The 20,032-nt window shown below is 35.7% G+C and overlaps 1 protein-coding gene across 1 annotated transcript in view; it reads left to right on the forward strand.

Moving 5' to 3' along the window:
• LOC148949097 (cytoplasmic dynein 2 heavy chain 1-like) overlaps nt 1-20,032 on the forward strand; it is a 336,505-nt gene that overhangs the window by 178,908 nt on the left and 137,565 nt on the right. Inside the window, exon 13 of the mRNA XM_089092625.1 lies at nt 16,428-16,523. Within this exon, the coding sequence (XP_088948751.1) occupies nt 16,428-16,523 (96 nt within the window). The remainder of the gene's footprint in view (nt 1-16,427; nt 16,524-20,032) is intronic.

Below are 20,032 nucleotides of genomic sequence, written 5' to 3' on the forward strand. Positions count from 1 at the left end.
AACAAAATCTGGCGAATTCTCCACTTCAGTTGTTCGAAGTGGAGTTATGAGGCTAATGGAGGCTGGAGGAGGAGAAGGTCTACCACTTTATTAGTTTGTAAAATCCTCTATAAGCTGTAGGGTGTTCTGGGTCAAGTCCCCCAGCTCAACTGGGCTATTATCTACTTTATTAAAATCGTTTAAATACTCATCAATATTATCAGGTATTTCATCAGAATTATTGATATCACTCCACGGTGAATTGTTGTTGTTGGAGAGCTCCTCACCTTCTCCAACTGATGAGGGGGGAGACACAGAATAAGGGACTAATGTTCCAACATATAAATAAAAAATAGCTTATTTTCAAAGTGTTCAAATGACACGTACTGTTTTTAAAATTTGGATTATTATTGCTTAAAACACGCTTGATAGCATTTGGTTAATTCAACTGAAAGTTCCAACTTAAGATAATCTAAGATATGACATAGAAGGCGGCAATTTGTTCGTTTATTTTCAAAGTGTTCAAATCAGCCCGACTGGTTTTTTTTTTGGGTTTTTTTCGCGGCACTTCCCCGCAGCGCTTCCCGCAGCGCTTCCCGCGGCGCTGCTCGGGCCCGCATCGCTTCCCACGGCACTTCTCGGGCCCGCACCACGTGGCTCCCAGCCGCCTTTACATAATGCCCGTCAAAAGTTAAAATATTCGCTTAGACTGCATAAGTCGCTATTTTTTTTTTCTAATTCCACACAGATTCAGTGAACTCATGAGTTTAATTATTGTAACCTATCGCACGCGAGTGTTCCAATTTCCAAGATTGAACTTCAAAATGCCGAGAACCGTTAACTTGATTTCCCCCTCACTAAAATCTTTGGCACGATGTAAGGCTCAGTGTAAATTAGGACGCTGATATGGATAAAATGGAATAATCTCTCTCTTAAAACTATGTGAAAAATAGCATTCACAGAGTTTCAAAGGTACCTAAAACTATATGAGATATCAAAGCAATAGCAACAGAGAAAATAGTAAAGATTAGAAAAAAGAGGAGCGGTTTTTTTGCAAAAATTACATTATATTTAGATATCTCCGAGGGAGGGGGGAGCAGAGAAAACAATGGTTGGGGGGTGAGGGGTTAATATCCCGCTGCGATACACTTTTACACAATGTTGAAAAATAGTGAAAAATAAAAAACATTGGAAGAAATAGATAGGTAGGAAAAAATGCTTACATTTGCAAAATCCCTCTGGGCTTGGGTGTCGGATGGATCTGACATAGCATGCCGATGGGTAACTTCCTGACCTAGCGTTGATGGGGCAGCTATTAGAGGTCCAAGTAGGGCGGATGTACAAGTGATTTCACATTCCAGCATGGCTTGGGCAGGCATCACTTGTTTAGGAGGCTTCGGCCAGCGACCATATTGTATGACAGTAGCCTTCGCAGGGGGCGCATTATTAGCCCTTGCTCTCTTACTGGGTGGTGGTGACGGGCATTCTTCACAATTTGCCTTAAAGAAAAGAAAAAAGTTAGTATCAAAATAATTTGCGCCTTTTTTAAAGAAGAAAGTTATTAACCATAATTTTGTTTAGAAAAGCATATATCTCATTTTAGTAAAGCAAAAAGTGAAAATTTCGCGAGAAATATATTAGACCTAGAAATCAAACGTTTTTATTAGACAATCAGTAGTCTATAGCCATAGGATAGGAATCATTGTTTCTATTTTTACCTTTTAGAAAAATATTAAATTTTCCAGTCTATAGGCTTTAAATTAGATCCTTAACCCAGCGGCCTATAGACCTATATTTTGCAAACATAGGTTAAAATGCTATTCAATTTATACATAATTTAAGCTTCAGGCAATTACTAGAGACCTTTCTAGCCCTGTACAGTTTGTTTTCATTTTACACTGATGGCGGTAGAATTGAAGGCACTGCCCCCTCCCTTTTACATAATTTACTTACAACGAAGCTGTTAGAAGTGAGGCGTTGCCCCCTCTCCCCCCTTTTACATAATGTCCTAAATATATTGTTAGACCTTAGTTTGAAAGTAATCTGTTTCACTTCTCCAAAATAGAGCATTACGTCTGTGCTTAATTATTGCATCATTGTGTTTTAATTTTGACGGAAGAATAGTTCCTTTGACTTTGGACACCGCGTTCGTAAACATATAGGGAAAAGGGGTGATAGCTAATTTTAACCTCGCACTGGAAATTGTGTCAAAACAGAGCGGCATTTTCATTAAAAATTGACAGAAGTCAGTAGACACTTTAAATCACAATAAAGAAAGGCTAAAATTTAACGAAAAGATTATTATTTCCATTTGCGAGAATTTGGTTGTAAAACAGTGAGGGGGGGTTAGGTTTTAAGGGTAAAAAGAACATGTTTATGTTTTCCTTCGATTATAAAGATTGTAAAGTGTTGTTTGTATTATATGGGGGGGGAGGTACTTACCTAAATATAGTAGTGGGTTAACAATTATAATAATTTTATTTCGAAAATAAAAAATTTACTCACATTGCTAATTGTGGCTGACAAGGATTCTAGTTCATCAATAACATTCATTGTTGTTTCAATTGTGTCACAATACTTTCTGATAATTTAATCACAATGCATGTCCGTTATATACGAAATCTCAAGGGTGAATTGTTATGTAACGGGGAAAACCATATGTATCCGACTCGCTGATTGGCTGAGAAGGAGAATGTATCCGACTCGCTGATTGGCTGAGAAGGAAACACGTGATCTAACTGTTTCTGGGAAACTCATAACATTCGCGTCGAGCAACAACATGAAGGAAGTGTCATTGACCTGCTCCCATTAGACTCAATAATCCATTAAAGTGAGAAAGTTCCTGTATTTCCATTCTCACTGACAAAAACCATAAAAACAGACATAAATGTGAGAAAGTTCCTGTTATTCAAATTCTCACTGACAAAAACTATAACTCATCCTTAACCATCCATGAAAAACATCAAATAACCCGACCAACATACATAACCATCCATGAAAAAAGACATAAATGAGACAAAATTCCTGTTTTTCAAGTGAGAAAAATACTGTTTTTTCATTCTCAGTGAGAAAAACCATAAATCATCCATAACCATCCATGAAAAACATCAAATAAATCGACCAACACACATAACCATCCATGAAAACAGACATAAATGTGACAAAATTCCTGTTTTTCAAATTCTCACTGACAACAAACAGACATAAAATATGTAAAAAAAGTTGTAGGTGGCAGCAGGGGTGAGGGGTGGGAGTATAAGATAGTCTTATACTAATATGCGTAACTTACGAATTAACTTACGTAAAGAACTTCTATATTCATATATTTTTAATATGTATATTAGGGGGTTCGCCTCCTAGTCAATACATCGCTCTTTACGCTAAAGTTCAAATTTTATTCCAATTCTTTAAAAATGACCCCTTAATCACAAAGGCCGTTAATTAGAATAAATAGCTCTTATGAAAGTAATAAAAAATATTTGGCTTAAAGAGCAAGGGATTGACTAGGGGGCGAACCCAATCGAATACGTAATAATTTCTGTTCGTTTTAAGTTTTGATGTTGCTCCTTACTTTTAGTTGAAAAACTTTGTTTTTATCATTTAATTTCTGATCGTTTTTTTTAAATAATGCTGTGAAATCAGGCACCCCTTCATAGCAATGTCTCTTCGCCCATGGAAAGATCCTCCCACATAACCCCCGACCCCCCCCCCTCCCCACTACAAGAAAAAATCACTCTGAAAATGTCTGTATACCTCCCAATAACCAATACTTTATGTAAACATTGGGTAAAGTTCATAACTTTCAGCCCTCCTCCTGGGGACTTTGGGGGATTAAGTCATCCTAAAAGACAAATTTATTATAGTTTTGACCATGTTGAACGAAATGGCTCTCTCACAATTTTGATCGGGTGACTTTGGGAAAAATAAGCGTGGGAGAGGGCCTTGTTGTCCTCCATTTTTTGGTCACTTAAAAAAGGAACTAGAACTTATAATTTCCGTTCTAATGAGCCCTCCCACGGTATTCTAGGACCACTGGGTCGATACGATCACCCATGGGGAAAAAAATAAATAAACACGCATCCGTGATCTTTCTTCTGGCAAAAAAATACAAAATTCTACATTTTTTTAAATAGAAAATTGAACCCTATGCTGTAAAGTTCTCTGATACGCTGAATTTGATGGTGTGATTTTCATTAGGGTTCTGTAACCTTTAGGGGGTGTTTTCCCCTTTTTTCGAAAATCAGGCAAACTATCGCGAAACTATCATCATCGCGTAACTTTTAATAGGTAGGATTAAACTCGATGAAAATTATATATTTGAAATCAGCATTAAAATCTGATTCTTTTGATGTATCTATTGGTATCAAAAATTCAAATTTTTTTAGAGTTTCGGTTACTATTGAGCCGGGTCACTCCTTACCTACAGTTCGTTACCACAAACTGTTTGATTAAGTGTTTTCTCACCATTGTTTATCCCGCCTAGCCTATGTTGTCAAAAGTTCCCAATTCGCTCCAGGTCTTGACTTGACTGTATTCAGCCAGATCTGAACCTACCCTCCCTACTTATTTATTTATTCATTTCTAACCCGTCAAACATTACAAAAAGCTTACAGAGACGGAGTTCGTAACATAGAAAAAGAAGAAAAACGGGAATAAAAAACATCATAACGTTTATCAAAACAACTAATAACAGTTACCTATTAAACACTGAACAACTGTCTCATGCATAAGACTTTAAACGCCACTGTATAAGAAGGAGGTGCCACGGATAAAAACTGATTTTGTGGTTTTGTTTCAAAATAAGTTTTTACATTGCTATATCTAGGTCGGCTGTTTTGTATTTGCCAATTAATACTGAATTTTGGGTCCGAGGGGGTAAATTAAGCAGATATTCTGCAAATTTGAAATATACTGAACGGAGTTTATGTTTATATGTTTTTGTGACAATCTTCTAAACTGGTGTTGCGTAAAGTAAGTGTAAGTGTGGTGAAATATGATGTTGAATTGTACAGTTTAGCAAGGATTATTCGATTAAAATATTTTTCATTTCCGACAAGTAAGACACACGACACGCCATACTTTTTTTCAAAGTGGGAAATCAGCAGCAAACGAATTCACTTTAGGGATGGCCCGACTGGAAGACCAAGATAAACAAGTTGTTCAACTGGGTTTACAATAAAACGTTCCAATTCGATTTCTATTTAGTTCTTCATATGTATCCCCTGAAAGTATTTCACGTGTAGATCATGTCCACAAATGCTCTGGGAAGAACCTGGGAAAAGTATTCTTAAATTACGGAATTTCGGAGTTATTCTTCGTTATGGGCATATACTTGAGATTAAGACATTTAAACTGCAAACTGAAATAAGGCAATAAATTAATAATTTGTAATATTCTTCATAAAATCACAAAAGTCAAAAGCTTTTAGTAAAGACATCGTCAGCAATAAATACATACAATTTGCATAGCTTAGTTAGACAAAAGATAAACTACCCCTTTTAGGGACAATGTTGATTATAAAGAAGCAAATTGGTCCTCTTGGATTGTCAAAATGAACTATTTTTATTTCTACAGATGCAGTGTACGAAGTAAAGCCTAGAAAGCCTAAGAACAATCTTCACTTTAGGAATAGCCTCTACTCATTTAAGGGCTAGGCACACGTAGCTGATTTCGGGAACCGATTTCAGCAAGGGTGTATTCCACGTCAAGTGATTCTAATTAATGATGCTAAGAGGCGGGGCTTAGTGACGGTTTTTCGGTGATTAATCATCATTAATTACGTTCTAGACAAGGAATGTACTAGGACTTTAGAGCTTTAGGCATGTAATTAATCGTATTTAATGATTATCGTAAATTTATCGTAAATTAATGATGATTAATCACCGAAAAACGTCACTAAGCCCCGCCTATTAGCATCATTAATTATAATCACTCGACGTGGAATATACCCTTGCTGAAATCGGTTCCCGAAATCAGCTACGTGTGCCTAGCCCTTTAAAGAATCAAAGTAACTGTTCATAGATACCCCCCAGGATGCTCCCTTTTCAGGGTTGCCAACGAGTCAAAATAAAATCGCTATCATGATAAAAATCACTCAATAAACTAGGATTACAATTACAATTTGCCTGCTTTCTCTTTTAAAAGCAGTTTTAACGATACCAACTACCAACTTTAGTTGGTAGATGGTATACATTTAGAGTTTTCAACCATCTATGCTTTTAGGAAAAGCCTAAGGGGTCTTATCTATGGAGGAAATAGGTAATCTGCCTAAGAATATGCGTGGGTTGTTGATGGTGATGTCCTTGGAGGTGAATATCACTGTCATCCTATTGGGGACAAACAAAGAAATTTTGTTTCAGTCATTCTGCTATTCAGGATTCTATCAAAAAACGCTCGTAAAAGTAAAAAGTCCCAATAAAATTTCAAAATCACCAAAGACCCCTAGGAGAAACAATATCTCAAAATTATTGAAGATATGGCTAAATCACTAAGGGTAACAATCCTACACTGTTAATTACTGACAAATTGTCACAGTATTACTGCGACAAGCCTATGGCTTTTTCCTGTGTTGAATAAAATAAATAAATAAATAAATCAAACCTCCTAAAGCCAACACAACTGAGCACACTTCTTCTCTACCTTAATTACCTTAAATCGCACTTGCTAGCGATAGGACGAATCCTGTGTCCACCAGCTTCAGTGATAATAGTTAATCATGATCTGTGGCGTCCCAAATGGTGCACCACGGTTTGTTGAGCCACTCCTTATCCACTGATGACTTGAACGCATCCACGCTGGTAGAGGTTACTTTTTTTTCACTAAGGGAGTTCCACAAGCTGACAACTCTATTTGAGAAGAACCTGGTCCTGAGTCTGGGGTTTGCTCGTGTCCGGAAAAGCTTTTGAGAATGACCAGAAGCTCTATTTAAATTGTCCGGTGGGAAAAGGCTAGAACTGGTATCCTCACCATCTAGAAGCTTGTATGATGTTATCTCATCTCCTCATTTGCGACGATATGTTAGAGATTGTATTCTAAGATTACGGAGACTGGATGGATAAGGGACATCATAGAGGTCTCTAATACATTTCGTTGCCCTCCTCTGGACTGATTCTAGAGCTGCTTGGTCTGTCTTATTGATTGAGCATGCGATACACATTCCAAACTCTAGCCTTGGTCGAACTAGACTCTTCTATAGCTTGGTCATAATAGTTGGAGATCTGCTAGTGAACGTTCTTTTGATGAAGCCAAGAGTCTGATTAGCCTTCGCAATAGTCGCTTGTGCATGAATATGAAATTTCAATTCGTCCTCTACCAGGACACCAAGATCTCTCTCCGCGTGGCTGCTGGAAATGGCATTTCAGGACCCATCCCTACAATCCAAATGGTACTGAGTGTGTGGGTTTTTCTTCCCAAGGTGGAGAGTCTTGCATTTTGATGCATTGAATTCAAGCCTTCAAATATGTGTCCAGTGAGTGAATGTATTAAGGTCCAGTTGAATCAACTTAATATTCTCTGCTGCGTCTGCAACCGATAATTTTCAAGTCATCAGCCTAGAGGCTTACTTTGTTATTTAGGTTTTTTGGTACGTCATTTATATATATATTGAATATAGATGGACCCAAAACTGTGCCCTGGGGGACACCACTTCCAACAGCGGCCACCTTGGAGAAAAACGTCCTTCCATCCTCGCCAAATACTTTAACCGTCTGTTTCCTATCTGTTAAGAACTGCATCACCCACTAAACCACACCACCACTCACCCCAATAGCTTGGAGCTTGATTCGAAGTCTTTTATGGCAGACTTTGTCAAAAGCCTTTGCCAAATCGAGTAGTATGATGTCGACTGGGAACCCCTGGTCTAGAAGATCGGTGATATAATTATAGGCATCAATCAAGTTTGTTTCAACTGACCGACCAGACCTAAAGCCATGCTGACATGATGAGAATAGTTTATTGGTTGTCAAGTGTTTCAGGATTGCAGTGTTAACAATCACTTCTAGTAGCTTCCGACTGCAGAGGTGACACTGATTGGCCGGTAATTGCTTGCATCCTCTTTGCTGCCACCCTTATGTATGGAAGTTATGTGGGTCATCAACAATTCTGAAAGAGTCTCTGTTCATCAAGTGATTTCTGAAAAAGGTAACTAAGTAGGCCTTATAGTTCAACAGGCAATTGTTCTGGAAGCCTTGGGTGTACATCATCAGGTTCCACTGAGTTATATGGATTCAACTGTTTTAGGTGTGCCCCTACATTTACCCTATTGACTGTAATCGGGGGCATAGGGGTCATGATGGTCCCGGTGGGGGGGCCGGGAAGAGGGGCATTATCAGGTGGAGTAAATACAGATGTAAACTGCCTATTTACGGCATTGGCAATTTCTATTGGGTCATCTATTATACGGTCATTCTCTTTGAGTCGTGTAACAGAGTATCTACCAGGTTTACGGGCTGAGGCATAATTCCAAAAGCGTTTTGGATTTAACTTGCTTGCTGCAGCTATAGCCTCCTCATGTTGTTCAAATAGCTTCTGGATAGATTTCTGACTTGATTTCGTGTCTTGGTATATTTTATGTAGTGGTTCTTATTGTGTATATTCTGTTTATATAGTCTCCAATACCTTTTCTTTTTATTTTTGGCTCTCTTCAATTCTTTGGTCATAAATGGTAGCGTTTTGGTTTTACGAGCCCATCTTACTGTAGTAATTTTCTCTGAGACCTCTAGCAGTATTTTCTTCATCATATTCCATGATCTATCAACATCATTCTCAGCGATAAAGGACCGATACTGCCCCAGTAACTCTTGTTACATCAGATGGTAAATTCTATACACATATTTGGTAAAAATGTATTTCTCGGGATACTGTATAAGTGAGCATCATACAGTAGAAGGATTACTTGCACCAAAGGGTGGGAGTTGGGCAACGAGGCAGAGCGGTTCATGGTTTTGTAATCATACGACATACAGCCCATATGGGAGTTGGTCCACCTGGTGCCTAGGTAGAAAAATTACAGCTCGACAAAGTTAATATTTATCTAGACACACAAGAAATGGTACAACTGATTTCTGTCCAGAATAGCCACAGCCATCTATCCATCTATCCATCTATCCAGCTTTGTTCAAAGCTTCAATCTTTAATCCCTTCCATAAAGTGTCTACATGTTCTAAATTCTTTATATGATCTTTTTCATCCGAATTAAACAAAAATACTCCTTATTAAATTAAAAAAAAAAGTTTTTCATTTTTAAGTTTTAAGCTGAAAATTTAAGTTTTTCAGCTGAAAGTAAAGAGCAACATTAAAACTTAAAACGAACAGAATGAAGGGGATTGCCTCCTCCTCATCACCTCGCTCTTTACGCTAATGTATTTTAGTCCTTTTAAAAAACCTTCTTGTTGTTCTAATTAGACGACCCTTGTGTTTCAGGAGTCGTTCTTAAAGAATTGGGACAAATTTCAGACTTTAGCTTAAAGAGCCAGGTCCCGAGTAGGGGCAATCTCCTTCATATACATAATTTTTTCTCTTTTTAAGTTTTAATTATGCTCCTCACATTTATTTGAAAAAACTTGTTTTTTTTTATTGAATTCTGATCGTTTTTAAATAATACCAGGAAATCTAGCCCATCCTCCACGGAGAAATCCTCTCCCCACGGAAATATCTTCTACACAGTTCAATCCCGATAAAAATATATCCCGGAAAATTACCCTTAACTACTCCACACGTAAAATTGAGACGGAAAAGAGAAAGCAAGACATATGAAAAAAATCTTGTATTGGAATTCTGACAAGTTCCCCCAATGTATAACTTCCCCTGACAAGTTCAGCCCCTGGAAACTTCCCTTCCCGTGGAGAATTCCCCCGTAGAAAAAACTCCAGCAAAAATTTGTCCCCTCCTCCATAAAAAAATTTATACATACTTCCCAATAACAAATACTATGCGCAAACAATGGACAAATTTTATAACTTAAATACCTTTCCGCTGGGGCCGTGAGGGGGTCATGCTGTATCCAAAGGCATAGTTAGTGTGCCTTTCAACTATGATGAACAAAATGGATATCTTAAAATTTTGATCAAACAGTTTTGGGAAAAAGGACGGGGGAGGGGGCTAGTTGCCCTCCAATATTTTTGGTCACTTAAAAATGGACTCGAGCATTTAATTTTCGTTCAAATTAGCCCTCTCACGATATTCTTGGCCCCCTGGGTCGATACGATTACCCAATGGAAAGATAAAACAAATAAACACGCATCCGTGATCTTTCTCCTGGCAAAAAATACAAAATTCCACATTTTTGCGGAACCTTCTGCAGTTGGGTTCTTAAATAGGCTGAATCTGATGGCGTGATTTTCATTAAGATCCCTTGACTTCTAGGAGGTGATTCCCCCTTTTTTTGAAAATCAGGCAAATTTTCTCAGGCTCGTGGCCTTTAATAGGTAAAACTAAACTTAATGAAGCTTGTAAATTTGAAATAAAACAGTTCTTTGTAATGAACTGTAAGTAAGGAGCGACCCGCCTCAATAGTGACCAAAACTTTAAAAAACTAAATTTTTATACCAATAGATAGATCAAAGAATTGGATTTTTATGATGATTTCAAATATATAAGTGACATTAAGTTTAGTCTTACCCATCAAAAGTTGCAAGCCTAAGAAAATTTGCCTTATTTTCGAAAAAAGATGAAAAAAACTCGCTAAAAGTAATAGAATATTAAGGAAAATCACACCATCAGATTCAGCGTATCAGAAAACCCTACCGTAGAGGTTTCTTCTGCAAAAAAGTGGAATTTTGTATTTTTTGCCAGAAGAAAGATCACGGATGTTTTTTTTTTTTTCAGGGGTAACCATATCGACCCAGGGGTGTTAGAATACCGCAAGAGGGCTCATTCGAACGTAAATTAAAAGTTTTAGTGCAATTTTTAAGTGACCAAAAAATTGGAGGTCATTTAGGCCCCCACGCTAATTTTCCCCAAATTCATCCAATCAAAATTTTGAAATGCCATTTTGTTCAGCATTGTCAAAAAATCCAATAACTATGTCTTTGAGGTTGATTTAATCCCCCACAGTCTCCGGAGGAAGGGCTGAAAGTTGTGAACTTAGCCTATTGTAATAACCAATACTATGGAAGTATACAAAAGTTTTCAGGAGGGTTCTTTTTCTGGTGGTGGGTTAAGGGGAGTGGGTTATGTGGAAGGATCTTTCCATTGAGGAGTTTTTCATGGGGGAAGGGAATTTTTCATGAAGAGGGAGCCGTATTTCCCAATACTATTTAAACAACGGTCAGAAATTAAACAAAAAAACAAGTTTTTGCCAACTGAAAGCAAGGAGCAACATTAAAAATTAAAACGAACAGAAATTATTACGTACATGAGGGGGTATGCCCTCTTCAATACCTCGCTCTTTACGCTAAAGTTGTATAGTACTTTCAAAAGAGCTATTTATTCTAATTAAACGGCCTTTGTGATTAAGGGGCTCTTCTTTAGGAATTGGATCATAATTCCGTTTTTTAGAGTTTCGGTTACTATCGAGCCGGGTCGCTCCTTACTTACAGTTCGTTACCACGAACTGTTTGATCAGAAAAGATACATTTTAATTTCTTTGTCTGTGTCCTCTAAGCTGCCCTGTTTTACGAGTTTAAATACTTACAGGTAACGTGCACTCATATTGTGACACAAACACACATGTACTATATACAAACATGCATACCAACCTTGCATAAAACATAATTCGGGACCTGGTATAGCAACAGGTAGACACCGTAGGAAAGATAGAAATTACACTACAGAGCGATAGGGACGGTATCAAATAACAAAGTGGTGAGGGCTACGTCACTGCATAGCTGTACTTAAGGCTTTGAGGCTGGAAATGTCTGGTAATTTGTTATATCACTAAACTGCCCTGTTTTACTATTTTCTTACTCACAAACTTGACCAAGCTTAAAACGACATTTTAAAGCTTTAAAGTCTTCTATAGAAAACAGGGATTAACATTGAAAAATTTTATAATCACAACGTACCATTTCAGATCTATTAATTTTCCTAATACAATTCAAGAGATTTTTTTTCGGATGAATGCTGATTCCTATTAGATGATCTGTAAAAGTCTTTGTGTTAAAAAAAATGAAAGCTAATGAAATAGATACTCTGCTCATGTGAGACACAAGCAAAGTCTTTCTTTGCTCAATTAAATAAAAAAAAACAAGTTTTTCTAACTGAAGGTAAGGAACGACGTTAAAACTCAAAACGAACAGAAATTATTCCGTATATGAAAGGGGCTGTCCCCTCCTCAACGCCTCGCTCTTTAGGCTAAAGTTTTTTATTGTTTGAAAAAAATAGAGTCGTGAGAAAGTCAAACTTTAGCGTAAAGAGCGAGGGGTTGAGGAGGGGACAGCCCCTTTCATATACGGAATAATTTCTGTTCGTTTTAAGTTTTAACGTCGTTCCTTACTTTCAGTTAAAAAAACTTGTTTTTTTATTTAATTTGCACAAGATAATAATTCATTGGTAGGTTTAATCAGGCGGACTTACAGATCCTGAGACTTTAAATAGATATATGAAGTCGAATGGATAAGTATAATGTATATGGTATACTCTTCGTAACATACCATAATATATGCATAAAAAAGATAAGTAAAAAAGGTGAACATTAATACGTTTAAAATAAATCTAGGACCTCACTAACCCAAAAATAACTGGTCCAGGGGGAACCGCCCCCCCCCCACTCTCATTGGTCAATTTACTTCTGGTTGGCTAAATCAATAGAAATAAGGAACTGAATAGAAGTGAATTTTTGACATGAAGGTGACTGCACGTCACATTCAAAACAAGCTTAAGTTTAATTTTGTTCAAATTTATTAAAATTTTGATTTTAATTGGTTTTAATTTTAAATTTAATTGGTCCATTCTTTTAGATTTCCAATCTAAAGTTTTCAAATAGTAGGTGGATATTTCTGCTTTTAAGCAATTTTTCTTGGTTACAGTTACAGAATAGTTATAATATTGGTGAATAAGCAATACATACCTTAGTTATTTTTTGTTCTGTACGGAAGTGTGCCTATTGTGTACCTGTTTAGGTTTTAATTTTTGGTCCAATGAAAATAAAGAGTACCAAAAATACAAATAACAAGAATACGACTAATTTTTCAACTATATTTTAATACGAGGTTTTGTTTTACTGAGTCCCGCTAGATGGTGCTGGTTTTTCTCTTTAACAATCTTGAGTTTCCCTTATGACCGACTTCGCATACCTTACCCTTGGCCTAAACCTTTTGTCTTTCCTTATTATCGTTTGATTAGATTTAAAAACAGTCAGTACATTATAATGAAAATAAATTATTTCATTCGTTTATTTATATTATTTAGGTTTTTTTAAACAGTCACGATATAAGTATAAACTATCTTGGGTGTGGCCCTCCGTTAATAAAAAGAATAATGGGATATATTACTCAGTTCTGCTTAAAATTAGTAAGAAAATAAATGTGTGGCATTAATCTAAGCGCATAAGATAGTAATTTTTGTAAGGTAATTACCCGGTTGTCATGAATTAGCTACCGGTAACTCAGGGTGGTTGTTAAGTTTTTACAGGAACGGTCATTTTTAAGTTGTTAATTATAATTGGGTGCGTTTTTAATTTGGACATGCTATTAAAAGCTTGAAAAATTAGTATATAAAAAAAAAACTAGGACGTCATAGGAGAGGGTAAAATTTGGAGCTTTGAATAGATCGGGGTGGAGGAGGACACTGGGCAGTTGTGTTGGCCTCGGGCGGCTTTGTGCTGTAGTGAGCTGTTATAGTAGTAGTAGTAGTAGTAAATATTATTCTTGTATTGCAGAAAATAAAGAGTGAAAGTGAACAGAATGGATGGGGGGGGGGCGGAACTACCACTTTCTCAATCCTACTCATTTAAGTGTTTCAAAAGGAATGCTTCTGCAGAAGACTGACGTGATAAAATATAACTTTTTAGTCTCACTGCTTCGATAATTACAGGGTTCATTTAGTTCTATTTTCTCTGAAGAGTAGCGTTGCCAGTTCAAGTTTTCTGAAAGGCGGCCGGTAAATAAAACACTTAGATTCAATAACTGGCTGTATTTTGGTATTCTAAAATTCTTTCAGGAAAGCGGTAATCATACTTTAGCATCAAAAGAGATGAGTCGGGGGAATAATAGCCATCTTAATATATATAAATATATATATATAAATATATAAATATATATATATATATATATATATATATATATATATATATATATATATATATATATATATATATATATATATATATATATATATATATATATATATATATATATATATATATATATATATATATATATATATATATATATAAAAAATATATATATATAATCTAACTAGACACGCACGTGAGCGCCGCTTATAGCTTTTCTTTGCTCTTGAACTATTTGAAAGATAGAGATAAGAAATTTTTGTTGTCCATGACTGTATGCTAATTCAGTAGCCTCATGTTATAATTAATCAAGATATTCAAAGATAAAGTAGATTAACTTTGAGCAGGCGAAATGCCGTTGTAATAGATCTAAAGGTATTATGTGACACATTTTTTAAACTTCTATTCACAACCTAAATCTCTTATGGTATCAAAGAAACGGAATAAATAAAACATCTTCTTTTACATGATAGTAAAAGACCACCTGAAAATTAAAACAGAAAAAATATCATATATATATTTATATATATATATATATATATATATATATATATATATATATATATATATATATATATATATATATATATATATATATATATATATATATATATATATATATATATATATATATATAAATATATATATGATATTTTTTCTGTTTTAATTTTCAGGTGGTCTTTTACTATCATGTAAAAGAAGATGTTTTATTTATTCCGTTTCTTTGATACCATAAGAGCTTTAGGTTGTGAATAGAAGTTTAAAAAATGTGTCACATAATACCTTTAGATCTATTACAACGGCATTTCGCCTGCTCAAAGTTAATCTACTTTATCTTTGAATATCTTGATTAATTATAACATGAGGCTACTGAATTAGCATACAGTCATGGACAACAAAAATTTCTTATCTCTATCTTTCAAATAGTTCAAGAGCAAAGAAAAGCTATAAGCGGCGCTCACGTGCGTGTCTAGTTAGATCTGCGTTTACTGAAGCGTCCAGCCAGATGTCAATATCCTGACCTTTCTCGTTCATATGTAAATGGTCTAGAATTTATAATTCTATATATAAGGTTCCAAATTCTAACAATCAGGAAGCTTCTTTAGTCATTATATTTTTCATTGGCATTTTTTTTTTCTTTTTTTTTTTTTTTTTTTTTTTTTAATTCCACCCCCTCTTTTCTCAGTGAATATACTACTGAAAAAAAATTCTCAACTCTACATGTCACCTATTTCGCTGGTGCTTAGGACGCTACTGCGTACGTGGGAAAATGACCCAAAAGAAGACCACACACAATATCGGTGAAGGTCATCCACCGTCGTATCACTCTCCGAAGCATCGACCCTAATAAAGCTCCAACCCTCACCCAGATCTGACCAATCTGAAGTAGAGACGAATCAAGGCGCTTTACTTGCATGTATGGCAGAGCTTCCACGCCAAGCAAGCGCATTACAAGGCATACACGTTTAGAAATGGACGTCTTCTTGGACCTTTGTGTGAACACTACTTAACAAAACTGATATTAAATGCTCAAGATTACAGATTTTTATAGGCTAATAGCTTTGGGCTTCCAATGTCCGTGATAATAGTCCTTGTACCAGCGCAAATAACTTGAGATCGACTATAGAATGTGTAGAAAAAGAAGATCTATTGCTGAAGTTTGGTCATTTTACTCGTCATTTAAAATCTCTGCTCCCCTTTGAATGACTTGCTCCCCCTATGAATCACTAGAATCTAGAGTCTATACATCTGATCTACAATCTAGAGCCATATTTAAGAAAAGGCTCTTTATTCTATTGTAAAAATTGTATTTTTATAGGGGCTATAGCCTATGCATGATCATCATCACTTTGCACCTTGACAGCGAGTAAAGAAAATGATAGTCCGTTTTGCGCCTCATTCTTGGCTACTACTCAGTTTACACTATGAAATAACATCCTTAAAGTAGGAAGAATTATCGCCCACAAACGAACGTTTGTTGCCATTGGAGAAATTTTGGCCTTGGGTTGAGGTCTTTGGTTCTAAGTGTCCTTCCAAATGAATTGAAAGCAATATTAGAAAGTACCGTGCGGTAGACAATTTATCACAATAAGCGTAGGCCTCGACTTCCATCGCAGGGAAACGAAATTTTCTCAGAGAACCTTTCTCAGTCAAGCCCAATTCACAGGTGATCCCCCGAAATTGTCAAGACGCCCCTTTGGGGGGTCACAACCCACCGGTAGGGAGCAATTGATGTACACCAAATAGAATTTCAACTTGTTATACTGTTTTGTTTTAGGACTGGAAGATTTTAACATCCAAAACTTCGCATGTGGATCCACATGGGCTTAACGAAACATCTAAAATGAATAACGACACCCTTTCTGTGCTAAAAGTAAGTAGACTTTTGAATTTTTATTTCAAATTGGTGCCACAATCAGTTTCGTTTTGCTTCATTTGGTCCCACTTGGTTCAAAATGGTTCCGTTTCAATTAGATCAAAAAGAGCTTAATAGTATATATTCAATATGTCAGCATTTAAAATGAAATTCATCGATTACCATGACGAAAAAATCATGGAGGATGGAACAAATAAACAGTTCAACAGTTTCTTTTTATTATTTCGATTTTATTTCTGCTTTCACTGTGATTATCAAACCCCAGATAACTGCAGTTGAATACTCGCTAAGAAATATTTTCATTTATTGCTTCACGGACAAAAATGAAAAGCTAATTGACCTATGAAAGCAGAATAAAACTTATTTTTCTGTATATTGCAGCCTAGTAATGAAAATAAATTCCATTGGATGTTCAACAATCCGAGACTTTTTCCGATAAAGATATGGAAATTCGGCGAAAAAAGTTATAAGCCCAAAAGCGACTGCCCGAAGTCGGCGCAAAAATGAGCACAATCCTCACTCAACTCTAAAACGAGCTAAATCCTAATTTGATACAAAACATAGTTGGGCTATTTGGGGTCTTTTTCGGTGCAAAAACGAGCTAAGCTCATAAGCCCCTCATGTTAAGCACAAAAAAAAATGTGACTGATAAGGTCGTTTGTTATACTTAAAAGGAAGTTTAAGTATCGCTTTCTAATTGTTTGGCATAACAACTGTTTATATAATGCAAGAAAAATACCATATATTCTCTTCTGAAAAAGGGCATGCTGAGCCAATACTGTGAAATTTAGCTGTGTACTTAACTTATAATTAACATTTATCATTATCCAAAGTGTATTCTAAAATCAGATAAAACAAAGTGTGCTACTAATTGAGTGCAGTTCTAATATGCATTTCTGGACCTCCCATCCAAGGACGAAGACCCCGGATACTAATACGGAAATATATTTCTAAGCTTATATTTGCTCCTCTACTATTATGGTGTGAAACTCAAAACTTGTTTATAAGTATAGCATCATAGTTAGTATTATTTATTATTAATGAGTATTAATAACATTATTATTAATGTTATACTATCAATAAATATAACATTGCAGATCCAGAAATTGCAGTTTCAGAACTTTCTGAGAAAAATATGGAAGGAAAATAGAGGATTTCCTGTGGTTTAGTATTATTGTTTGAATTTTGCATTTTCTTTTTCTCGTAATAGGCTAAACTCAAATGTTGCTGTGGCTGTTTTGCTAACGCAAATGCTATTGTATTTACTTTTTTTTCATTTATTGCTTCGTTCGTTTAATGGTTCTTCCACACTGTGCCATAGAACTATTAACAAAAGCGTAACTTAAAACTTTACATTACGTTATCTAATTTTATGAAGCAGACTTTGCCTATGACGTAGGCAGTGACCTGAGCGCTACATAGAATTTTACGGTGCGTAAGTTATGTTGCGTTATGGAAAAGTGAATACAGAAGCAACAACATGGAATTTCTGGATGAGCAATTCATGAATTTTGAAATTGAGTTCATAATCTTTCCTTAGAAAACCTTTCACGCTTGATCAAAGCTTGAATCTCCATTCTACATTTTTGGAAGTTTCCTCATGATATCTCTGACGATTTTAGACGATGATAATGATAGTTTAATGGAATTTTACGTTAGCTCAATGCGAAAGGATCTGGTGGATCCCCCAATATTTTTCTGGCACCCTCATTCCTTGTCTTTTCTTTTTTTCTCTCTTTTTTAGAATAAATTTGTCAATTTCGTCAACTATCAGCGCCCTTGTCACATTAGCCCCCTCACCAATATTTTCCTTATTGGCACCCTTATCACATTTCCCCACCCCCCTAAGATTTTTCTCAGGATCCTTCCCTGGCGAAAGGACTTGTTTAATTTTGAAAAGCTCTACATAATATAACGTAACTTAACCATTTAGTACTAAATATTATGTGTGTAGTGTTAAAGCCGGTTTGCTCTATTATAAAAAGGTATTCGAATTAATACACAATAAGTGAGGAATGAATAACTCTACATAGATACTTTAGTTGTCGAAAGTTATTCTGATTTAGTTAACAAAGTATTTTGATAAAGATGTCGACACAATACCACCCTCATGGTGTTAGGACAACTCACAGCGACGGCAATGAAAGGTTTTCCCAGAACACATCTTGAATCTTGATAGAAAGATTTTCTTTTCTAACATATTTTTCAAAAATAATACGGTTGTTAAGGCTTCTAATCCACACCAAGAGACACTATTCTTATGGTGCTATAGAAAAGATAATAATAATTATTTTTGATAAGCAATTACAGAAAAAATCAAAATTTTGGGGAGAAGGGACATTTTATTCCGTTATTCCATCACCCCATCCTGAGTATGTGCCTGATACTAAGACAAATTTTATTTTTCTGGAAACATCGTTCCAAAAATGAATCCGACAAATTGTTTTGTTTAAATCCCTAACAAAAGGAGAGGAAAGAATTCAAGCTAAACGACACCTCAGGATTTACATCTCATTCCACTACTAGGGCTAACCACTCACTGCAGCACCAAGACGCCCGAAGCTAACGAAGACGCGCAAGCTCCTCCTCTGACTCAGTCTGTTCAAAGCTATACTTTTCACCCTTATCCATGAAGGTTTCGTTTCCTTTATACCCTTTCTTGTGACCAATTTCCACTTAATTCAGGGACGATCTGCTCTTCGTTTGTCTTCGGATGGATGACGAAAAAGAATAACCTTTGGCAATCTGTCATCCTTCATGTATCATATATTTTTTAGCCATCTTAAGCTTTCTTCCATTATAGTCTAGAAATTGAAATATAGCCTAACTTTTCATACAGATAATTATTTTACTTACGACCAGTCAAACGGGTACCTAAAACTGATTGCAGACAATATCCTCTGGAAATTATTTAGCAAATATTCCTCCACCTTACAAAAGACCTACGTCTGATAACCAATTTTGACAACGTTCTAATCTTGGTTCACAAACTGGTTTCCAACTTTTTTCAACTTTAAAAACGATCTGGGCTATTCTTCTTTTCACATCTTTTCTACATCCATAATTTCTAATAATAATGCTACACATGTATGTGAAGCCATCCCTTTGATCAATCTTCTCGTTACCCTAAATGACCTCTTAACCTTCATTTATTCCTATTCTAAGCAACTTAGATTTCTTAATATTCATTTCAAACCTATCCTTGCGCACTGTACTCCTCAAAATTCCGAACATTCATCCATTTTGCTCACATTCTTAGCTAGGACAGTTTAGGCCAAGACCTTAAATACCACTCTCGGTCATTTCAGTCTAGGAGAGTTTTACCTTCCCATGTGTTTTCATGCCTTTGCCGGGTTTCTTAGGATTAATTAAAAAAACTTTCCAAAAATTAAATTTTTAAAAGAAAATAAAGGCCATTTTAAACTTAAGCTCAGCAGATACAAATACCTGTTAAAATTCAAACTCAAAACGACCAGAAATTACTATTAAAGATTAAATGAAATCCA

Source organism: Artemia sp. Qi Xiang Cuo, chromosome 8 (genome assembly GCF_049724085.1).
Source record: "Artemia sp. Qi Xiang Cuo chromosome 8, ASM4972408v1, whole genome shotgun sequence".
NCBI lineage: Eukaryota > Metazoa > Arthropoda > Branchiopoda > Anostraca > Artemiidae > Artemia > Artemia sp. Qi Xiang Cuo.